The 24,873-nt window shown below is 30.2% G+C and overlaps 1 protein-coding gene across 1 annotated transcript in view; it reads left to right on the forward strand.

Moving 5' to 3' along the window:
• The window catches only part of LOC107165815 (RIB43A-like with coiled-coils protein 2), a 41,601-nt gene extending 16,989 nt beyond the window's left edge, over positions 1–24,612 (forward strand). Inside the window, exon 7 of the mRNA XM_089222449.1 lies at positions 23,987–24,612. Coding sequence (XP_089078575.1) covers positions 23,987–24,128 — 142 coding nt within the window. The 3' untranslated portion in view covers positions 24,129–24,612. The remainder of the gene's footprint in view (positions 1–23,986) is intronic.
• The last annotated feature ends 261 nt before the right edge of the window (positions 24,613–24,873 follow it).

Here is a 24,873-nt window from a genome sequence, read left to right on the forward strand (position 1 = left end):
ATCTGGAGTGGTACGATCAATACTAGCTTCAAATGTACAGCCTTGGGCGTGAAGCATACAAATAGAGCCAAATAGCTCTGGTTAGGTTAGCTAACCTTACCTAACCTAAACTTAACTGATGACAATGCTTGAGAACGCGGCATCTCATGTGCGACGATTGCTTCATTGGCATCTGTAATTACTGTTGCACTCACTGTTTCATTATTGAAAGTGGTTTTTATGTAAATCCAGTATCTTTTTCAGACACCTATTGTTTGGTTGTTACATTATGTAATAATGTAGTCACAGATTTTGCAAACTTTATCCATGGAACAAACTGAGCGGGTATGTCCTACACAAAGACAGTTCCAACATATATTTTGTACTTTTTTTGCAATGAGTTGTCGTTCGCCAACTGATGCCTTCATAAACGTTTCACACTGGTAAATGCTGTGGGATTATGAGCAAATTTGACATTTTATGTTCCTTCCTTTCTGTGCCACCACTATAATATGGCTGTTTAGATCTACCACTAGATCCTTGTCTGAACTGCATGACCTCCAGTGCATGTATACGACCTTCAATGAATGAACATAATGTACTTCACTTTGGGAAATCTACCTGTGCTGCAGACTCAATTTCCCAAGTCTTACGTATGTCGGGTGGCAGTTTAGTCGACACCATATATACCATGATTAACTAATATTTAATTAAGTTATTTAATCATTATATATACTAATACGTCATCCCAATGTTCAACATGGCGTCCTAATGTCTTCAACGATTTTACATGATTATTAGTTGTATCAATCAACGTTTTTAACATATTCGGTACTTCAGTCTCTATCACTGGTTGTGTAAACAAGCAGTGTAAATGTATTTAAAACGCCAGATGGTTATTGTCAAACCGACCTTTAATTAGATTCCAAGTGTCTGTATAACTACGAGCGTCAGATGACATTGATGATATGACTGATGCTGCTTGTCCCGTTAAGCTACACTTTAGATAATGCATCTTTTGTAAGTTTTCAATGCTTACATTATTATGTATGATGGCTCCAAACAAGTCTTTAAAACTAAACTATTTCTCCAATTTTCCACTGAACGGTGGTAGGCTTATTGGAGGTAATTTGGTGTGTCTGTCCATCTCACGGAAATCAGTAACCTTCTTGTCAGCCACCATATTTTTTAAATTTGATTTCACTCGCATGTATGTGATTGAAACGTTCTCAAACTGTTAATATTTTTACAAAAAATTATTCTTACTTTTACATTTTTAAAAGCTTCAAGTTTTAATACATCTGAACAATACAAAAATGCATTGGCAACACTGGAACTAAAAGTTTGACATGCTAATTTAATTTTCATCTTTTCTTTTTAATAATTGATGTGTCTTGATCTAATTTTTGTTCCACAATGAAGGCCCGTTTTGTTTTGAGTGGAATCAAGTTCTTTAAAATAATCCCATAACTGACTACTTTTATCATATATCACACTACAGTCACCTAAAGTGTTTCTACAAAGTTTCAATACATGTGCAGGATCTAAAAAAAATATGCATTTTCTCTGTTGTTTCTGGGTGAGTAAAATGTGATTTAATGCAAGGAATGGTAAGGTTTGCCCCTAAACAAGCCAGGGTTGTCACCCGTACTATTTTTCCAAGTATTGTTCTGTTTTTTTCATTTTTGTTCTTTATACTAAATAGTTTAAATAAAGTACGCCAAAATACTTTATTTATATATTATATAACATATTTTTATAGTATGCGTCTAGTCACGAGTGTGACTATCTGATATTCTTATTTATACTTCCACCATAGAAAATATTTTTTGAAATTGGGAACCAATAAAATCCTATTTCTTGTATTTGGAAATATGCCCTCCTTTAATATTAAAGAAACTATTTAGTGATAATCAAGTAACAATCAATACTGACATAGAGATATGCTTCTTCTTTTTAAGTCATATATTACCCTTATTCGATGAATGCATTAATAAATTACAAGGAAATAGAATATCAGTTATGGTATTTTATGATTTGATGAAGTCACTAAAAATATCTTTAGATATACAAATCAAAGATAAACTTTTTGGCTTACAAACAAATCAACTTATTGAAACGTTCATAAACAAAAAATTACTTAGGTACTAATGTTTTTTTAAACTTTTTTAACAATTCTGTTAATTACTTTCTCAGACTTAAATTGGTTAAATTTTATAAGTGAGCTTAGCTTAGAAAATAATTTTTCTTTAAATATGAATGAGCTATATGATGAATGCAATACAATAAATTAAATATTACCATTGTTAAAAGAATCTAAATGCAATTAGCTTACATAGAAATATAGGTGGCTGCTCCATTAAATGTTAAAGTTTTTACACATACACCTTTATGATGAACAAAAGATTGTGTTTACTAAATTCGCTTTTTCTTAAGTATTCAAACCATTTATTAGAAAATAAGCAATTGATAAATTTTCCAACAAAAAACTAAGGCTCCCCTGATTTTTGGAATTCCATCCACTTCATCTGAGTAGTATAGATGTACCATTCCTGGCACAGTCCTTAAACTATCAGTAAAAGATCACAAAGAAAACAATGTGCAAAAAGATCAGACAATTGAAATGCAATAATTATTAAAATATTTTTCGCAAAACTTATAATATTAATAATTAAAAATTGAAATGCAATATTTTTGGGGAAATATTTTGTTATATTATATTTTCAATCTTTTTTATTTTGGTTTTTAATTAATGTATTAAGATGGTTTACAAAATTATTTCTATCTATATTTGTTTTATGATGTCCCCAGGCTAAAGTATCAATACCATTTTCCAAAACAAATCTTTTATCATCATAAGCACTTAAAGCTTTTTTGTTTTGTTCTACAGTAAAAATATCATGTTTCTTTGTTCTAAATAAATTTTGTTTAACATATTTTGGGGTTTTATCAAATAAACAATTCTTAAAGTCATTAAAACATATTTTATTTTCCACTACATTTTTTTTAACACCTTTAGCTTTTTTATTTTCTTTTTCACTATCTAAAATTGTATGTGAATATAATTTAGATCTTAAACCTATAAATTCTGTCATAATTTTTCCATTCAACTCATCTTTAAACTTACCTAAAACTTTTTTGTTAATTAAAGGTAGATCATAAATATTATCTTTTGGATAATCAGATGTATCAAAATGATCTAAATTAATTTTCATATCCTGATAGAAATCATCAGTTTTTATTTCTATTATTAATGAGTCTGTATCAGTATATAAAAATCTAACTCTATTTCCATATTTTTTCTTTAGTGTATTATAATAAAAATCATACATTAATAATTTAGATAAATCTAAAACACACATTCCTATATAAATTGGTTGTTTGAAAGTTATTTGTGTTCTTTTCATATGGATTGCAGCTAAATTTTCTGTAAAAATTGTCCTTCTATCAAAATTTGGTCTCGCAATTAATTTGTCTAGTTTTGACACATTAGAACATAATCTTATATCAACGTGATTTCTAACATTCATCATAGTACGTCCATAAACACTATTGTTCATTAATTTGAAATATTCTTTTTCAAACTCATTCTTGGCTTTTGATTTAAGATTAGTATTGAAATTAATATAAACTTTTAACCAAGGAGATTGACTAAATTCTAACACTCTATGAATTTTTTCTATCTTTAAACCTAATTTAATATATAATTTTAATGTTTCATAATGTATTATATATTTTGTCTTATCATACAAAGTTGTTAATAATTTTGGGAGTTGTTCACCATCAAAATGTCTTTCTGGCGCTAAAGGGAAATCTGAATGTAGATCATGAAGTTCTTTAGGATAAGATAAATCAACTTCTAAAATATAACCTTTAGGTGATTCATCAGAAATATTCATTACATCAAAATTATTCAGATTATCAATCCATTTGAAATCTCCAGTAGGTAAATATTTACTCATTGCCCATCCATAAAGATAATTTGCATCCAAGTATTGTAAGAATATTGATTCCTTAAGAGTATTAAACTTTTTTCCCATATATTTATTATTTGCTTTAGAATATCTTTGACTACATTGAGATAAACCCCCTCTTATTCCGGATTCAAACATCAATATTTGATCGATATCTGTTAATAAATCTAGTTTGATTTTTGTCAACATGCTATCCCACGCAAATCCTGGTGTTGTGTAATACCACAGAGGATCTAATTTATAATTTTTTAAAGAAATGTATCTAAACTTTTCTATTATATCTGTTAATAGTAAAACATCGATCTTATTATATAATCTGATGAATTCACGAAGATTTTGTATATTAAATAATTTCCAAATTTTTTGTGAGTTTTCATATTCCTCTTTGGTTATATTTTTATCAGTGAGAGAACTATAAAAATTTTCTATAGGTGGTAAACATGTTTCATTAAATTTTTCTTCAGAATCCATATACTCGTAAGGATAAGCTAACTTCCTAGTTATTAAATTTAAATATTTTTTAGGAAAATATTTACTAAGTTCTTTAAATTGATGTATTTTGTTGTAAGCCCGGTTGAATCCGTGCTTACAGAGTTCGTGGTTTGCCGTTTGTCAGGGTTTAGCCAACTAGTACTTTCGAACTGAGACGTTTATTACAACGTTGGTTAGGTTACCCTTAAATAACTCACACTTAACTGTTAGTTCTAACTACTGGTTTTTTATTGTACACGTTATAATAAACAAATCAAATTATAGACAATCTCGTAGCTCTACGTAATACAGACTGACGGTCGTGTGAACCCATACGTCCGCTCACACCCAATATGCTGAGTGAGCATAACCGTGCGGCGCGTGCAGGGGTTCACAACACCCCCGGGGCTAAACGAAAGCCCTATTGTCCTATGGGCTTCCTATTTTTAAATTATTTCGGGCAATAGGCTTTTCGCCCTTACGCCTGTTTTTGTGCAAGCTATAGGCTCTGCCTCTGTATTGGTGCTTGCTGTTGAAGATAAGACGTTAGGACTTCCGGTGCCCCCGGGTTTCCACTTGTTTTTTAATGTACTTAATTTTCTATACAATGAATATAATATAACTAATATAATTAGAATTATTATTATTACAATTATAATCACCGTTGTCGTGGTATAAGTGTGCCTTTGTTGATTATTATTACTATTTAGCTCGGCGTTTATCTGTTCCTGTAAGGATTTTAAATCTTCCGCGTCCCTAGCTAAATTCTTAAAATTATACTGAATGCCCTTATTATTCGAGATATGTCGTCTTTCAACGCTTCAGATATTATTAAAATTAATTGGAATTACATCTAAAGGAATATAAGGGAAAAAATCAATGAAGACTTTTGATTTAAATTTTCGCGTGGGAATCATTATGGTATTTTTTATTATATATGTTTATGTTATTTTATATGTTTATTATATATGTGTATTTTTATTATATATGTTATATATATTTTATTATATTTTATTATATATATTTTTTATTATATATATATTCTTCTATAATGAAGAATTAAGATTAGTATCGCGATTTTTTTTTTGTTTTTTTTTTTTTTATTCGTGGAAAAGTTTGACATCATTAATGTGCGTCTTCACTTCCCGACGTCCCTTCTTTATTATTATGTTTTCGGTATTCGTACGTCCGACTACCTCGAATGGGCCTTGCCAGTTGGCGCTGAGTTTGCCCTTCTTCGCATGCCATTTTGTTAACACCTTGTCCCCAACATGCACCGTAATTGGTTTTGCATTCCGGTCGTAAAGTGCCTTAGATTTTTCCTTCTTCTTCACGATAGTGTCACGTGCCGTGTCGTGTGCGCGTTGCAGACGTTGTTTCAGTTCGTAGCAGTAATCGTCGTAGTTGTACCGTACTTCTTCTGTGCGCGAATGAGAATTCGGAACTTCGGCCGGCTTGCCGTAAAGAAGTTCGTATGGTTGACGTTCCGTTGTTGAATGTGGCGTAGTGTTGTAGACAAACATCGCAAAAGGAATGTACTCGTCCCAGTCCTGAAGGTTCTTGTCCACATAGTGACGTAAGTATTCTGCCAGCGTCCTATGACTGCGTTCCAGCGCCCCATCGGCGTTGGTATTGAGAACTCCCGGTTTATAAATTATTTCGTAGTCATGTTCCTCTAGCTTGAGTCTCCAGCGTATGAGTCTCGCGCCTGGGTCGGCCACTGAAAATAACCAGGTTAACGGTCGGTGGTCAGTGATGATATAGAACTTGTGCCCGAACACGTAATGTCTGAATTGTTTTACGGCCCACACAATGGCCAGCAATTCCTTTTCTGTAGTGTTATAGTTTACCTCCGCTTTGTTAAGTGTTCTTGATATATACGATATTGGCAAATCCGATCCCACTCGTCCTTGCGACAAAACGGCCCCAATAGCCGAATTTGACGCATCGGTGGTAATCAGGAATGGCTGAGAGAAATCCGGGTGTTGTAGTATTGGTTCCGTGGTAAGGGCCCCCTTAAGCGTCTCAAAGGAGTGTTGGCACATGTCCGTCCACTCAAACCTCGCTTCTTTCTTGAGAAGCGTGGTGAGTGGTTTGGATATTTGACTGAAATCTTTGACGAACTTTCGATAGTAACCCGCGAGTCCCAGGAAGGATTTAACCTCCCTCGGGTTGCGTGGCACTGGAAAGTTAGTCAAACACGATGTCTTTTTAGGGTCTGGTTTTATGCCCTCCTCAGATATAATGTGCCCTAGGTAATTTACTTCCCGTCGCATAAATTCGCACTTGCTCGGCTGCAACTTGAGATTATATTGCCTCAGACGGTCAAATACCTCCCTAAGCCGCTCTTCGTGTTCTTGGATGGATGAAGCTATCACTATCACGTCATCCAGATATACGAAGGCCCGGAAACCATTTATACCCATTAGTACTCTGTTGACGAGACGTTGGAACGTCGAAGGTGCCCCCTTTAGTCCAAAAGACATTCTTTGAAACTGAAAATGTCCTTGGTTGGTACTGAAGGCAGTCTTCTCTTGGTCCTTAGGGTGTAGTGGTACCTGGTGATAACCACTTGCCATATCTAGGCAGCTGAAATACTTTGCTCTACCTAGTTGATCTAATATTTCGTTGATGTTGGGCATTGGGAACGCGTCGCCGATGGTGATGCTGTTGAGCTTTCTATAGTCCACGACCACTCGGTATTTTTGTTCTCCCGTAGCGTTGACCTTTTTTGGTACGATCAAGAGAGGTGCATTCCAGGGACTGTCACTCGTGGTGATTACTCCATCTTGTAAGAGCTCGTTTACTTGTTTGTTTATTTCTGATTGCTGCGAGTAGGGAAGACGGTAAGGTCTTTGGTGAACCGGCTGTACGCCCTGTGGTATTTTAATCTCATGTTGCACGGCATCCGTGCACGAGATGGTGTCACCTTCGAGATGAAAAATGTCCGCATATTCGTTACAGATGTTTTCTACAGACTTCCTTTCTTCCTTGTTGGCGTGGTCTAATCGTAGTGTTTTTTGTAACAGATTGATTCTGTTCTGTCGGTTATCGGCCCTTTGTATGCTGAATATAGTCTTAGCTTGCGCCTCGTCGAGCAGCTGGTGTGATAGCTCGTTCAAGTGAGGTGGTTCCATTTGTATTGGCACCTCTCTCGAGTTAGCTATGCATATCCGTACCTGTCCGTTTTGTACAGTATCCAACACATTCCCACAGAATAGGTCCTCTGCGAGCTGTTGTGAATGAATCAGAACGTCTCGGTTGTCTCCGACGACGTTCGTGGTACAGACTGGTATTACTACCTGGCTGCGCGGTGGTACCGTTATCTCGTTGTTGGAAATATCCCACGTCAATGTTCCCTGATTGCAGTCGATTACAGCCTTTAGTTGTTCCAGAAGTGGTCGTCCCATGATCCCGTCCTGTGGTATCGGGAAAGCCATTGGTATCACCTGGAATTCGGTAGGCTGTGTAGAATTTCCGATGTGGATGTCCAGCAGGACGGATCCCATCGTGGCGACCGGTGTTTTATGAATACCTTGGAGGCTATAGGTCCGGTCAGTATTCACCTTTACATTGTCAGACAAGGTGTCCAGTTTTATTAAGTTTAGGTCAGCCCCCGTGTCTAATAGTAAGTTTGCTGACCCTTGGTGGCATTGGGGAATGTCCATTTTGGCGTGGTTGTCTACGAGTCCGATTGAGATGACGTAGATTCCTTTGCCACTGCCGTGAGCTTGAGGTTGCGCACCGTCTGTTCGCCCTTCACAGACGAGCGCCCGTCGTTTCCCGACGTGCCCGTTGATGTACTTTGTCCCTCTTGCCTCTTCTTTTTGCGACATTCTATTATGTCATGACCCGGAATCTTGCAAAAATTGCAATAGGATTTTTTTTTTCTTTCTCCCCCTCCCGTGGGGGATACCGTTTCAGGCTTCGCTTGTGTATGGGTCGAATGGTTGGATTTTCCCGTCTGTGTGCCTTTAATAAAACGACAATTTTCTGTATGGTGAGTGTTAGTTTTACATCGGTTACAGTATCGGGTCTTTCCTCCTGGTTTAGAGTTGGAGAAAAATCGTTGCGACTCCTTGTCGGATTTATACAATCGTTCTTCCTCCATACTCTCCTTTATTGCCATTTCCAACGATGCCGGTTTACCTGCTTTAATTATCGTTTTCATGGGTTGCCTTAGTCCCTCAATGAATATGGCTAACGTTTGCCCCTTTATGTGTTCGCGGATAATTACGGCTTCAGCGGCCGTTTTTCCTACCACACTTGCATTACATAGTTCATGGAACAATGTTTGTATCCGCGTCGAGTAGCTGCTGACCGTATCTCCCTCTCGCTGTCGCGTTGCGTTCAATTCAAGTTGCACATGCGTAGCGGTCCGTTGAGCGCAGAATTCTTCCTCTAGTAAGGTTTTAAGTGATTCCCATCGCTCAACGTCCCGGTACTGCGTGATCGCATAAGCGTTCCCGCGTAGTTTGGTTTTTATGGCGCTCAGTAAGATCGGTCTGCAACCGTCAGCGACACTGGTCAAGGCGATTTCGCATGCGCTGATGAAGGGGAAAATATCCGACGGCACTGTGCCGTCGAAGCACGGGATTAGACGGAGAGCTTCCCCCAGTGCTAAAGCCATATTAGAGGTATTACCGGTATTTATCGCGTTAGTGCTAGTATCGGACGTCTGCGCGTCGTTGCGCGCGTGTGTGTGTGTTAACGTAAACTCGTCGGCGCGTGGGTTGATATGTAGGTCAGTAGTGCCGGATACCGCGGCGGCGGCGGCTGCTACGACGTCGTCGAATGTGTCGTTAGTGGCAACTGATGGGGGGCGCGCGGTGTTGGTTCCTACGCTTTGCACCGCTGATGGTACGTCGGTATTTTTGCTGACGAATGCTCTAGTGCGAGGACGGTTCGTAACAAAAGGCCTAGGTCTAGAATCTGCCCCTACTCTACTGTCGTCACTATCATAAGCAGCGCCCGGAAGGTATTCGTCGTTGGAGTCCTCCGCCGACATTCACCTCTCCTGATTATTTAAGCCGTTAGGTATTATTGCCGTATGGAACGACCAGCCCACTATACTATACACGGTATGCGTATATATGTTATAATGTATATGTCTAAATTCGCACGCTCCCACGTATGAGCATATATATATATATATATATATATATTTACATTTATATCACGACACCGGTTATAATGCTTACATCCGCAATTTTATATATATATATATATAGAAAAAAAAACAAATGTTAAGAATATCTATGTATATGTCCTGTGTTATTCCACGAATTAATTTACTCGTGAATATAACAGACGTATATATATAACATTTTTTTTTGCAAAAATAAAGAACGTGTGGTGTTATATAAAATAAAATTGATATTAATATTATAATATTTAAATTATTAAAATGTTTGTTCCTTAAGTTATTACCACCACGTTTGCGTATAATTTTAGTTACAACGACTCACAGTAACGTTGTCTTCATCTTGGGCGATGGGCACCGAGTCTGCATACTGAAGTACCCCTTGTTGAGTAGACCAAATCACGTGACTGCTTGGCTGCTTGGCTGCTTGGTCAATCGACTGCTTGGCTGCTTGGCTGCTTGGTCGCTTGAATTGATTGATCGCTCGGAAGAGTTGACCGCTTGGCTATCGTGTAGTCCGGAGTTGTTCTAGTTGATTGGCTCCTTGACGAGTGACAAACCCCACACCTGACACCAATTTTGTTGTAAGCCCGGTTGAATCCGTGCTTACAGAGTTCGTGGTTTGCCGTTTGTCAGGGTTTAGCCAACTAGTACTTTCGAACTGAGACGTTTATTACAACGTTGGTTAGGTTACCCTTAAATAACTCACACTTAACTGTTAGTTCTAACTACTGGTTTTTTATTGTACACGTTATAATAAACAAATCAAATTATAGACAATCTCGTAGCTCTACGTAATACAGACTGACGGTCGTGTGAACCCATACGTCCGCTCACACCCAATATGCTGAGTGAGCATAACCGTGCGGCGCGTGCAGGGGTTCACAACATTTTCAAGATTATTTGCTAGTTTATCTAAAGAACTTGGTAAAAATTTAAATGAATCAATAAATCTTAATTCTGTTGTTAATATTGTTTCTTCACCTTTGATAACTTTTGTACGTTTTATAATTTTTGAAAACGAAATATATTTTTCCTCATTATTTGGAATTAATTTTATATCATTGTCATCATTCCCAAATTCTTTTATAAATAGATGAGCATCATAACCTGAAAGATTATGACATACAATTGGGATAAATTTAGGATTTTGATAAGTAAGATTACATATAGAATGAGCCACCCCTCTATATTTTCCTGTCAAATGATCATGATCACAAACTTTTCTCATATTAATGTTTTTATTTTTTATTTCTTTTTTCCTTAGATCTTGATATTTTTCAATATTTTCATCATCATTATATTCTTTATAATATTCAATAGCATTGTGAATGATTTTTAATTTTTTCTCTAATCTTGGAGGTAATTCACTTAATAATCTTTCACATATATGACATTTATTAGAATTATTAAAATTATTTTTTTGGTTTGCAGTCATTAATTCCTTAGGAACTATTTTATCATATATTTCTGAAATAGCTATTTCTTCATCATACATACATCTTAAAAATTCTTGAGTTACATTTGGACCAGAATATACTACAGGAGGTTTATAATCACCATTACTATATTTAATATAGTAACAAAAATTATTAGGTATATGTTTCTGATAACATTTTGTAAAAGACTCTTTATCATTTGGTTGACAAGTGTATATTGGTACGAGTGTACATTCATAGTCAACATTAATCTCAAAAGGGATTCTAAAAGAATGATTATACTTCTCAAATTCTAAAGTTTTATTAAAAGGTTCTGGTAGAATCATTTTAGCAGCTTTATTATTACCACAATAATGTTTATGTTCATTTAACTAATTTTCTGTATCAAAACTATTTAAACACATTTTACATAACTTTCTTTTATGACCATCTTTTGTAATTTGAATCCCAACAAGTTTCCATAAATCCTTAATCCAACAATAATGACCTTTATTCTCATTATCCTCTCTTAAATACAACAAATCTATATGATTAGTTTTTTGAATTTTAGTTATTTCTAGTGGTAAAATTATATTTATATATTGTCCTTGTTCTTCTAGATAGTAAATATTAATAGAAATATCTTTTGTTATTTTAACAAATTTTGGAACGTCTGTAGTTTTTACTGGAAAAGAAATACCTTTTAATTCTTCATCAAATTCATTTTCCCGTTTTTTATATTTTGTAACTCTTTGTGCATTTTGTTCAGCAGGGTGTAAAGCAGAGAGTATTGACCAAAGAAAACATTTATCATCTTCATTTTGAACATTTATAACAGCGTGTTTATTTTGAATATCTTCAGGTAATGGAATATATGAAGAACCTTTAAAAGGAACATATGTATTTATATTTATTCCCAAACTTAAAATTTGAACAAGTCTCCATTGAGATTCTTTCATTACAAAATCTTCTATTTCATTTACAATTTTAATTTTTACATTTGTATAAAACTCATTTAAGTTAGAATTTTTTGTTAAAATTTCATTTTGTGTTTTAAAATTACATTCTTTATATATCATAGGGTAGTAATCTTCAGATTTACCTTTCTTATATATAGCTAACATCATAATATTTACTTTTAAATTCATCAATAATAATTTTTCCATCTTGTACTGTAACAACTTTTCCATCTCCTTTAATAACTTTCCCATTTATTGATCTTGTAATAATTCTTTTTAACAAAGCATCATCATCTGTATTTCTCGTAAAACTTATTTCCATATTAACATTGAAAACAGGATATGGATGGTCTTTAAAGATTCCTAAAGCTAGTTGTGATAAGTAACCATAAGCCTCAAAATAACCACCACCATGAAAATTGGTTACAAATCCTGAGTTTATAGTTGGTCCGTTTTCATCAACAGAATAACTTATAACACCTTTAATTGTACTAATTCTTCCCATATTTTCATTTTCATCTATTCTGACACTCTTTATTTTAACTTCACCTCCCGTAAAAAGATTTGCAACAAAATTATCATTTAGTTGTATATTTGAATTTTCGGGATATTCTTTTCCATCTTTTTGCAAATATCTACCACGAATATGAAACTTTGAATTTTGAAGTAGCAGAAAATCATTCATACTATCTATTCTAAAAGTTGTATTTTTATTAGGCATATTAAGTTGATCTTTAGTCACAGGTCCAAAAGTTTTATATTGAACACTTTCAATATCATTATCGTATTTTTTTAAAATAGTACTCAACATTATTTATAATAGGAAAAAAAAAATTTTTTTACTATAAAATGGATTATCTTAAAATAAAACCAACTAAAATAGGTAAAGAGAAAATAAAAACTTTATTTAATTTGCCTTTGCGTGGGGCATGTTGTGGTCCATCAGGAAGTGGTAAATCTGAATTGAATAAGTGTATCGATCTAGCCCACTGGACTAATTATGAAGTTTTATATGTTTTTACAAAAAGTCTCGACCAACCATGTTATAAAGAACTAATAGAAGTATTTAAAGGTGATATTGATATTGACATTTGTCATTGCTCATTTCTCTGATACAGATATAATATCTATAGATGAATGTAAACGTAATAGTACAATTATTATTGATGATTGGCCACTTAAAGATCTAATTGAAGTTTATGAGATGTTTAGAAGATCAAGACCAAAAAATATTTCAGTTATTTATTTAACACAATGTTAATACTACTGCAAATTTACAAAATATAAGAAATAATTTATCTATTTTATTTCTTTTTAAATCAACTCATTATACTAAAAAAAATTGGGAGGATTTTTTAAGCAATACTATTTCTTTTAATGATTTTAAATTTTTATGTGCAAGTTGTTGGAAAAATAAATATGGTTTTATAACAATCGATCTAATCAATAATCGTTTCTACTATAAACTTGAAAAATTAATAAATTTGGAAAATTAATATTTTTTTATACAATAAATGAATGTTAATCAATCAAGAAAGCATTTAAATGATATTATAAAAAAAAAAAAAATTAAAAAAGTTGTATTTGCAGAACCACCAACAGAACTATCAGAAACACAAAACATTTTTAAGAAAGAAACCTATTTAGAAAACAAAACAGAAAAAATAAAGCAATTAATTCGTGTTAAACAAAATTTAGAAAATAGATTTAAAAAATCAGAATTAGAACATTCTGAAAAAAAGTTAAATGTTATAGAAAAAGATGAAGATGAAGATGAAATTAAGATAAAAAAAATAAATAAAAAACAACCAGCAGAGGTACATAAAATAATTAATCTTAAAAAAAATTTACAAAATAACTATAGAAAAACAGTTTTAAACGATAAATATAAATCAGAAGAAAAAGTAAAACATTATGAACCAATATTAAAAGCCTTATCAAATGTTGAATCATCTGTTAATGATGTTAAAGAGGTTGCTATTAAAACTGATAATGATATTCAAAAAATGATAATACCTACTCCTTATAAACATACTTATACAACTCCTTATAAACCTCGTAATCCAGAATTATTACGACTAACAAAAGATCAAGATATTATGAAAACACCTAAAAGTTCTCCACGAATAACAACAAATGAATCTCCTATGCCTAAAAATATAATAATATTAGGTGAAAATGCGCAAAAATATTTACCACATTTACTAAATGAAGCTAAAGGTGTTAATCCATTTGGAATATATTATATTAGTAAAACTGATGAATTCATGATTGGAAAATACCCTATAATATTTGATTTTAATGATATAATTTTAAATGGAAAAAAACATATACTAACCCCAGGTATGTGGAGATTATTAACTCATACAGATGTTACAAAACCAGAATATTATACAAAAGAAGATTTTGAAAATTATGAAAAAATATTAATTGAAACAAATTCAATATATCAAAATAATGATATTAAAACAGGAAAACCTAAATCAAGTGTAAGTGCTAAATATAATGAAATGATTAAACCTATTTGGGAAAAAATTAAACTAACAACAACAACAAAAACTAAAGAAAATAAACCAAAACATCAAAAAAAGATAAATCAAAAAAATGTTTTACCCTGAAAGAATCACAAAGTTTACCCAAAGGAGGAGGTTTAATAAAATATACAAATAATCCTATTGAATTTATTTATATCGATAATTTAATAAAAATAATTGACAGACTATATTTTATATTAGCAGAAGAAATAGCGGGAAATTATGGTTTTCATAATGAAAAACTTGGTATTGTTCATTTGTTTAAACAAAACATGGAAACACTGATTGATACTCCCAAAAAAGGTGTTGAATATTTACTACAATCTTTGTTAAATTTACCAAAAGAAACAACAAATAAGTTAGAATATAATATTAAACAATTAATTGACAGACTACATATTATATCATCTGCAGAAAGATCGGGAAAAAACACTTATCATGATGAAAAACTTGAAATTCTTAATTTTTGTATTAAAAAAATAAAAAGATAATTGATATTCCCGTTAAAGGTGTAGAATACTTAATGTTATATATTTCACACAGGGCCGTCCCAACGATTTGCGGGGCCCGGGGCAGAGTAAAATTGCGGGGCCTAAAATGTCATTATCGCACGTCAGTTGCATATCGCATATGGTAGCTATATACTCCCCAAATTTGAAACTCAAATGTGCGCAAATAATCTTAACGAATATAGTACTTTGCACCCACAACCACATGAATAAGTAGGTAAATTAACTAATAACGCACCATGTCATAATCAAATTTAATATAATAAATAAAAATTATCAAAAAAATATTGACAAAATAAGACAAGAAATTAAAATATAGCAATGGGTACAATATAAAAATATATTAAAAAATAACTTTTCTACTCTTTATATCCGCGAATTGATCAATAATATCATCATATTTTAATTGATCAGCAATTTCTTTTTCGATGGAAATTATAGCTAAGTTGGTGACTTTTTCTTGTGACAACGTGCTTCGGAGATAGTTTTTTATTAATTTCAGCTTTGAAAAAGATCGTTCTGCTGAAGCAGTAGTTACGGGCATAGTTAACAATATTCTTAATACTATGGACACATTGCAGTAAATGTCATCAGCGCTGTAACTAAATATTTTTTCCAGAACTTTTAGTGGTGACGTGTCTTCTTCAATAATCTCACAAAGAATGACCAATTCATCGAACATTTCTCGACCATTTATATCTTTTGTGTCGCCAACTTCTAACAGATTTTGAATATCCATACAATTTTTCATTAAATCATCTTTATTCATTTTAGAAATACTGCAAATATTATACAGGAAACCAAAATAATCATTAAATTTGTCCAATTGTTGAAACCTTTCATTTATTGAAACTATCCCTTGATCCAAAATTGGAAAAAAATATTCGTTTTTAAAAGAATTAACACTGCTATCAGAAACAGATGTACTCATACTTGGACTTTCATAATCAAACATTTTTTTTCTTTTTATATTTCTTTATTTTTTAAACTCCGGTATTATTTCTAATTGTTGACATATTTTAATAGCTTCCTTTTTTGCATTTGTATAACCATTTTCTCTATATCCTGTTAAGAATACCTTTAGGCCAACATAGTTCTTTAAAGAGAAGTCAATAGATTTGTGTTCACGTTGTAAGGTTTTACTTACTTTATTGATAGCGTTTAATAAATCAAACCATATAACCGTGCTTAAAATAAATTCAAGTCATTTCGTATTCAAGAAGTGATTTAGCCTCGCTTTGAATTGCTGGTATTTTTGTTGTATTGCTAACTTCTAACAGTGCTTCACTAATTTCTTGCAATTGCTCTTTTACTGCTTTAACTGATTCTAGACGACACTCCCATCTAGTTTCACAAATTGGCTTCAGTGTCAGACCATGTAAATGTTTGTTTAAAATTTCCCAGCGTTCGGTAGAAGCTGAAAATATTGTGTACAATCTTTGTACTACCCCGAAAAAAGTCATAGCTTGAGGAATACATTTGGCCATGTCTCCTAAAAAATAATCATAATAATTGTTTAGATTAGAATTTAGATTTTACAAATTCATAAAAAATAGTTAATAATGTACTACAAACCTAATAACAAATTTAATGAGTGAGCACAACATGGTAAAAATAGGGCTATTGGATTTTCCTCTAAAATACGGGCTGGTGTTCAACTTGCTTATGTCCTACCATATTGGCACCATTATCATAGGCTTGACCTCGTCAGTTTGATAAACATAAACCCAAACTGTACAATTCTTGTTTCAAAACATCTGTTAACCCCAATCCAGTTTTGAGGGTTATATGAAGAAAATTTATAAAGTACTCTTGTATTTCTACTACCCTTTTATTATTAACTTTTTTTATGTGTAAAATTCTTATAATTAAAGATAATTGTTCTTTATTAGATATATCTGGTGTAGTATCGAGCATTATGGTGTAATATTTTGCATGTTTAATTCTTGAAATTATTTCCATTCTAATTTTGTTTCCAATTAAATTTATTAATTCTGTCTGGATTCGAGGCCCCAAATAGTGTTGATGAATTTCTTTGTTTTTGATTTTTCTTAAATGTTCAGCCATTGGATTATCAAATGATGCAAGCATTTCAATTAACTTAAGAAATTTACCATTCTGATCACTATAAATCATACAATGTTTTCCCCTAAACGAATCATTTTGACTAGCAAGATACAATATGCATGCAATGATTCTTTTTAGTACAGTTCTCCATCTATCTTTTTCAGTAAGTAATTGGTTTTGAAGATCATGATACAATGTATGACTATTTTCTAAATTTAAAGACAAATCCATCCATTGTTGCATTGTTTTTAGATGATATTTTTTAAATTCATGAGTTTTTATTCTATCGCCTAAATGCTTCCAGTCATTAATTCCATCAATAAAACCAAACAAATTTATTGTGTTTGCAAATAAACAACATGAAAAACAGTATACTCTATCTTTTTTTATTGAGTATACTAACCAAGATCGGTTAATTGGTTCTCCATTATTCATTAACTTATTATAATAATTCTCACTAAAACATCTATTTTCTTCATTCTTTGGAAATTTAAATTTTCTGATCTGAACTGGTCCCTTTTTTATAATTTATAATTTCATGGTTTTTGAAATAAGGTTTGGCCAGTTACCTGGGTCTTCAATGTCTTCAGAGTAGCAGCATACAGTGTTCTAAAAATAAATTATAATTTAATAAAGATTAAAGTTAAAATATTAAATTAGGTATACTTAATAATTTCAAATATCTTACACTTGCTGGTAATGGGTTATGCACACTACATTCATTTTGCCCATCACTATTTTCTTGAATATCATCAATTTTTGGTATATGCACACTATCATCTTGACATTCCTGTACTCCTTTACTCTCCTAAAAATGCATTTGGTTGAACCATAATAAAATATAAAAAGTATAGTTAAATTACAGAAAATAATAATATTAATCTGATATTTTCAAAAAAAGAGTGTAATTCAGAGTTCTAAGTTCTAAGTTTTTAAAACAATTATTCAAAAACACTAGGACAATCCAAAAAAATAATAATATTATAAATGATATCCATATACAATAATATTAACTAATATATTACATTAGGTATACTCAATCGTTTAAAATAACTTATACTTGCAGGTAATGGGTCATGCACATTACATTCATTTTGTCCATCACTATTTTCTTGAATATCATCAAGTTTTGCTACATGAACACTATTGTCTTGACATATCTGTACTCCTTTAGTCTCCTAAAAATGCATTTGGTTGAACCATAAAATATAAAAAAGTATAACTAAATTATAGAAAATAATAATATTAATCTGATATTTTCAAAAAAAAAGTGTAATTCAGAATTCTATGTTCTTAATACAATTATTTCAAAACACTAGGAAAATGCAATAAATAAACACTGATATTATAACATCAACTAATATATTATTACATTAGGTATACTCAATCATTTAAAAGAACTTACACTTGTAGGTAATAGGTCATGCCCATTATATTCATTTTGTCTATCACTATTTTCTTGAATATCATTATTTTTTGGCATATGAACACTAGTCAGCTAATATTATTAGGTAGTAAAAAATTACAACAATTAAATGTATAAAAAATGTATAAAATATAAATATAATAGGTAGTGTTATTATAAATTAAGTAGGTACTACTTACAAGTAATTGTGTCGTAACATCGGAATCAATTTTCGGTTTGTTCAAAAACTTTACAAACGAACCACGAATGGAGTTTATATTTTCTTCAATTTGTATTTTTTTTTTAAATTTTTCACTGCCAGATAAATATTTTCGGAACTTGTCTCGTGGCCTTGACATTTTTGATTTTATATTTAATATTATTATATTATTTACCAGTTCAAAAGTTCAACAGTATATAATAAAAGCTTATTTTAGTTAATATTACTTATTATTAACGTCGTACGTGGTATGTAGTAACCAATAGACTACCTAATGCTATTATTATTTATTTCTATTACTAACTCCGGTATCGAGTATCGACTGAAAATAATAATTATCAGTAATTGTCGATAGTAAAGTTAGCGACTGTGTGACTGGGATTTCACAGGCTGACGAGCCGGCCGGAGCGACGAGGCGACGTCGTTAATTTTTCAGGGAACTACACCACCGCCAAAAATAGAATGCAAGTGAATAACATATTAATATTGTATACAAATACCATACCAGCGTATACGGGTCTAATGTATTAAACAATATTATTATAAAATATAAATACTATAAATAACATTTTATTGTTCCATTCAACAATTTTACAAGAAAAAAAAAAATGATGTGTACATTTTTTTTTTGCTCATCAACTTGATCATTTATTGTATCTATGAAAGCGGGGCCTGTCCAGTTGTGGTGAGAGCGCGGGGCCCGGGGCGTGAGCCCCGCTCGCCCTGCCATAGGGACGGCCCTGATTTCACATTTACCAAAGGATATTATAAAAGGTTCAAGGTTTTTTAATGATTTTTTAAACTGTTCAAAATTACCTCCGATACATTGGCCTGGATATAATTATCTAGGACCATTTACAAATTTAGATGAAAATATTCCCCCGATTAACAAGTTAGACGAATATGCAAGAGAACATGATTATTTTTATAAAGATCATAAAGATACTAAAACAAGACATATCGCTGATAAAAATTTACAACAAAAAGCAAAGGAAAGATTTTATGCTTCTGATAGTTCTTTGAATGAAAAAATTGCTGCTTTGACAACTGCAAATGTAATGAAAACAAAAAGATATTTAGGAATGAATTTAATATTTGAATAAAATTTAATATTTTTAAATAAATATCTTGTATAATAAAATGCATTTTAAATTAACTGAAAACCATAAAAAAAAGTTGGCTGAAGCTCATAAAAAAAATTCTAATGCAACAATTCATATTGCTAGTGATAAAATATATAAAGGAGAAAATAAATATTATTTAGATCAAAATCAAATAGATAAATTAAAAAATGCCAAGAAAAAAAATTCTGGAGTAAGGTTGGAGATTACACCGAAGCAAATTAAAGGTGGATTTTTACCATTAATTTTACCTTTTCTAGAAGCTGCAGCAGTAGCTACTCCAGCTTTAATTGCATTGTATGATAGTTATAAAGATAGTAAACATAAGAAAAAAATAGAAGAGGAAATAATTCGACACAATAAAGAAATGGAAAAAAATAAAGGTTCTGGATTGAAGACAAATAAAAAAAAAAATCGAAAAAATGATTAATTTCGATATATCAATATTTAGAAAAAACATTAAAAATTATCTAGGTTGTTATACAACTTTTTGGAGTAAAGTAAAAAATATAAATATCGAACCGTTAAGTAATTTTGATATAATAAAATTTGGAAATAATATAAAAATTTTAGAGGTTGTTCATGATAAATGAATTACCTGAAAAACCTTGGTTAAATGAATGTGGGATATTTAATTTAAATAATTCTACTCAAAATGGTTCTCATTGGGTTGCATGGAAAAAAATAAAAAATTATAAAATATATTTTGATTCATTTTCGAGTACTCCTCCTCCTGAAATTTTAAATTATTTAGGTGAGGATAATCTGTGGTATAACAATGACAAGTTTCAAAACTATAATGATCCTCCTATATGTGGACATTTATTTTTAGAATTTATTGACAATTATAAAAAATGTATTTAAATATAATATATTAAGATATTTTTAGTAAAAATATTTCTATTAAAAAAATGATGATTATTTAGTTATATTCTAAGCAATTTGTGATCGGAATCTGTACCTCCCATACCAAGACAACAAATTTTAATATTTCCTAAATCTTGAAAAACACAAATATCATGAAGATATTTGAATAAAAAAGTACCTGTTGTAATTATTAAATCATTAGCTATCTTACAAATTTCGAGCCAAGTTGGTGATTCTAGTATTTTAGAAGCATAAGGCTTTCCATTTCCAGAAATATTGTGTCCATTATCGACGATTATAATATTTCCTTTAATAGGAATTGCATTTAGATTATATTTCATGATTTTAATATTTTTATTATTAGTAATATAGTATTCATATTTACAAAACTTAACAAATATTTTATTATTTAATATTGATTTTTCTATTTCATTTTGCATTTCATTTTCTTGTAATTTATTAAAATCTTTGATAGTTGTATCCATTGTTTTATTATACATTTCAATTCCTTTAACTAAGGTATTCAATTTCTTTTTAATAATTATTGTATTTCAATTTTAATTATTAATATCATAAGTTTTGTAAAAAAAATAAAAAATATTTTAATAATTATTGCAATTCAATTTTTAATTATTAATTTCATAAGTTTTGTGAAAAATATTTTTGGGGAAATATTGCATTTCAATTTTTAATTATTAATATTATAAGTTTTGCGAAAAATATTTTAATAATTATTGCATTTCAATTGTCTGATCTTTTTGCACATTGTTTTCTTTGTGATATTTTACTGATGGATTTAAGGACTGTGCCAGGAATGGTACATCTATACTACTCATCTGTTTGTATACCATAATTCATGTATCCTTGTAATCATTTAACATCACAGTAGATATTTTCTTTTATATACATTTCATCCATAATAAGACCACATACAAGTTGTTTTCTTTTTAACAACATTTCTTTTGATTTAATTTTGATTGCATATAATGCTTCTGATGTAAAATCCGGAGAGCTATCTATTGTGGAATACTATTTCCGTAATGTACTAGGATGTGGTAGAACTTTATTAAAAGATAGACGTACATAATTATAAGCGGAAGGTAAATAGAAATTTAAAGTTAGAGCAAATGTTCAAAGTTCAGGGGATATTTGTTTAGATGACTTTATTTTTAATTGTTTCATTAGAATTTCAGTTTCAATATCAGGTAATTTTTCCTGAAATCAATAGGTATAGTATAATATAAGTTAAATCATAATATCATTATTTATTAACAAATTATATAGCAGAAACATAGACCAACGAGTAACCAATTTATTTATATATATAATATGTATGTATATAGTTTTAAAATCCCAGTTATAACATCAATACACAAAATATACACAAACAAAAGCATAATAATATTTATACCTATACTCTGTCCATCGAGAGAACGTTTTAAATAATAATCAAGTTATAATAGTATTTGCATAGTAAAGTATATATAAAAAAAACACATACAACATTAATAACTAAACATAGACTTCAATTTTATAAAATTAAAAATAATTATAATACAAATATGATTGAATAGTTTTAAATTGCTAAAGAACAAGTGAAGAATTTATTCCATGGTAAATTAAAACATTTAATAAGTACATATTCAATCCAATAATAATATAAACTGAAGACGAGAAAAAAATTTTGAGAGAGGAGGTCCTTTTCATCTACATTAAATGTGTTATTAATTGTTTCATTGTACCAACATATTTTAAATTCTGAATGAAGTGATGAATGTATTGATTTTACAATGATAAGTGTTTTTTTGTTTTTTTTTTATGTCTGTGTACAGCATAACTAGTCGAAATAATGATTTAATTTCAAACTTTGGGGGTGGTTTCCGATGTAAAAGTGAATATCCTTGGTGCATTATACAGGCAAAAAGTAAACATTTTCCAACAGCTTTAAAAAAAATCGAGAAAAATGACATGTCATTTTCTGCAGAAAAACGGGAATTTTTACACAAAACCAGTTATCGACCAAATCGATTTTTTTATATGGTTGATATTAAAAAACTAATCACTGTAAATACTTGAAATTTTCACCAAATGTTTATATTAGTGTTATCTATATACATTTTAATTTTCAAAATGTTTTGACTTTTTATGAGATATTTATAGACCACTGAAATTTTGATTTTTATGAGAATTTTTCTTGAAGTGTCGGTAAAAAAATGTTAGATGACTGACCAAAAAAACTTGAAAATTTAATACAAGGTTCCTTATGAGTTGTTCTTATTGTAGCTAAAAAAAATTAAAATTTGTTGTTCACAATTTTTTTTTATAAGCGTTTATAGTTATAGTTGCAAGTAATTTTAAAGTTGAAAAATTATAAAATTTTTTGTGTTTATAACTAAGGATTAAAAATACAACACTAAGTTTTCCATAAATATTCCTTCAAGTAGCTATAGAGAAAACTCGAAGCATCATCATACGAAAAATTTTAAGTGCGTTTGAATTTTAAATTTTTCCGAAAAAGCGTAACGATAACGATTTATCCTCAAACGATTTTAAACATTTGTTAATATTAAAAAAGTGTAAGTCGTATATACTTGAAAATTTTACCAGCTATTTAGATTGGCATTTTAGATGCCCATATTATATTGCCAATGACATTTTCGAATCAATAATAATAATAATTTAATAATATAAGTAAATGTAAAATGAATAATATTAGATATTCCTTGATAGATGGCGCCACTGTTGTATACTTACAACCACTTAATTTTATCTGTAGGGGTTGAATTTCCGAAAATCCTTTCTTAAAGCACAGTGAAATTATAATATTAATTCATCCTGAAAATTTAAAGCAGATCTGCCCTGTGATTTAGGCTTTATGGTGATCCCTCCAGAGGACAAATTCCTTTATATATATAATAATAATAATAAGATAATATATATTCATATAATATTATATAATATTTATCTTTAACATATGTATTATTCATTTGTACTTTTCAAGCCATTTAAATTATATTTTAGTATGCATTATTTACCTATATTTAGTTTATAAACTTCACATATTTGAATAATTCATGTCTTTTTCTTTCTTATTAATTCATTATCATGACTCCTGATTACTACATGTCTACATCTTCTAATATATTTTTAAAAAATACTGTTTATCTGACTTAAAGTTGTTATTATTTATTTTATTAATGGTTTACAGATTTTATTGATGATTTAATTGATTAAATTATCTAAAACACTATTATAGAACATTTGATTGGATGCTTTAAATTATAAATAATATATTTTATTGTGTGTATATAATTTTTAGAAACTTGGAAGATGGAATAAAAGATTTCAACTTAGTTCTAGCTAACGAACAGAAAAATAAACAAGAGTTTTTGAATAAAGTTATGTACAAAACTAAAGCTTCAGATGAATTTTTTGATCAGTTTAATAAAACCACTCGTTAATGTTTATGCTTATGTCAATTGGAACATTTTTCTTTAAGTAATTCACTGTATCTGTAAACATTTTTAAAGCTATGTTTACAATTATATTCATATTTTTCAAATAATATAATACATTATTAAACATAACTTTCAATTGTTTACAGATACATTGAGTCACTTACAGAATAATTGAAAAAAAGGTAAGTAATACCTACTCTTCTAAGAATGTTTGGTTTCATTGAAAAAATATGTAGTTAAAACCTAAAACGTGGTATTACCATTTTTTTTTTTTTAATTGAGTTAGGTATAAGCAATATTCATATATATATATGAAAAAAAAACCTGCTGGTGAGAACCAATAACACGTTTTGACACAATAGACTTTATTAAATTGCTCTTATTTTTAAACTAATAGAGCTAAACGTAGTCTAAAAATAGATTTACACACTTAAACTAATTTTGTATTAATTTAAAGAATAAAAAGAAATTTTTGTTTATTACCAAAGATATGTTTTTTTAGTAGACACTGGTGTTAAATGTATTCAGATCTTATACAACGTTGGAACTTGGAATTGTAGGTACCTATTGTATTTATTTTTAACACCCAAGTTATTATCATCCGCTAGAAATATTTAAATTACTAAATAACCAAAAATTGTGAAGTCAATGTTCACATTTATTTAAAACAATTTTTTTGTAAATATTAAATTATACAGGTTAATTAAATAAAATTAATGGTGTAGTATGATTAAGTTTTAACTATCTA

This window comes from Diuraphis noxia, unplaced genomic scaffold (genome assembly GCF_037042655.1).
Source record: "Diuraphis noxia isolate RWA-SAM2 unplaced genomic scaffold, SU_Dnox_SAM2 contig0003, whole genome shotgun sequence".
NCBI lineage: Eukaryota > Metazoa > Arthropoda > Insecta > Hemiptera > Aphididae > Diuraphis > Diuraphis noxia.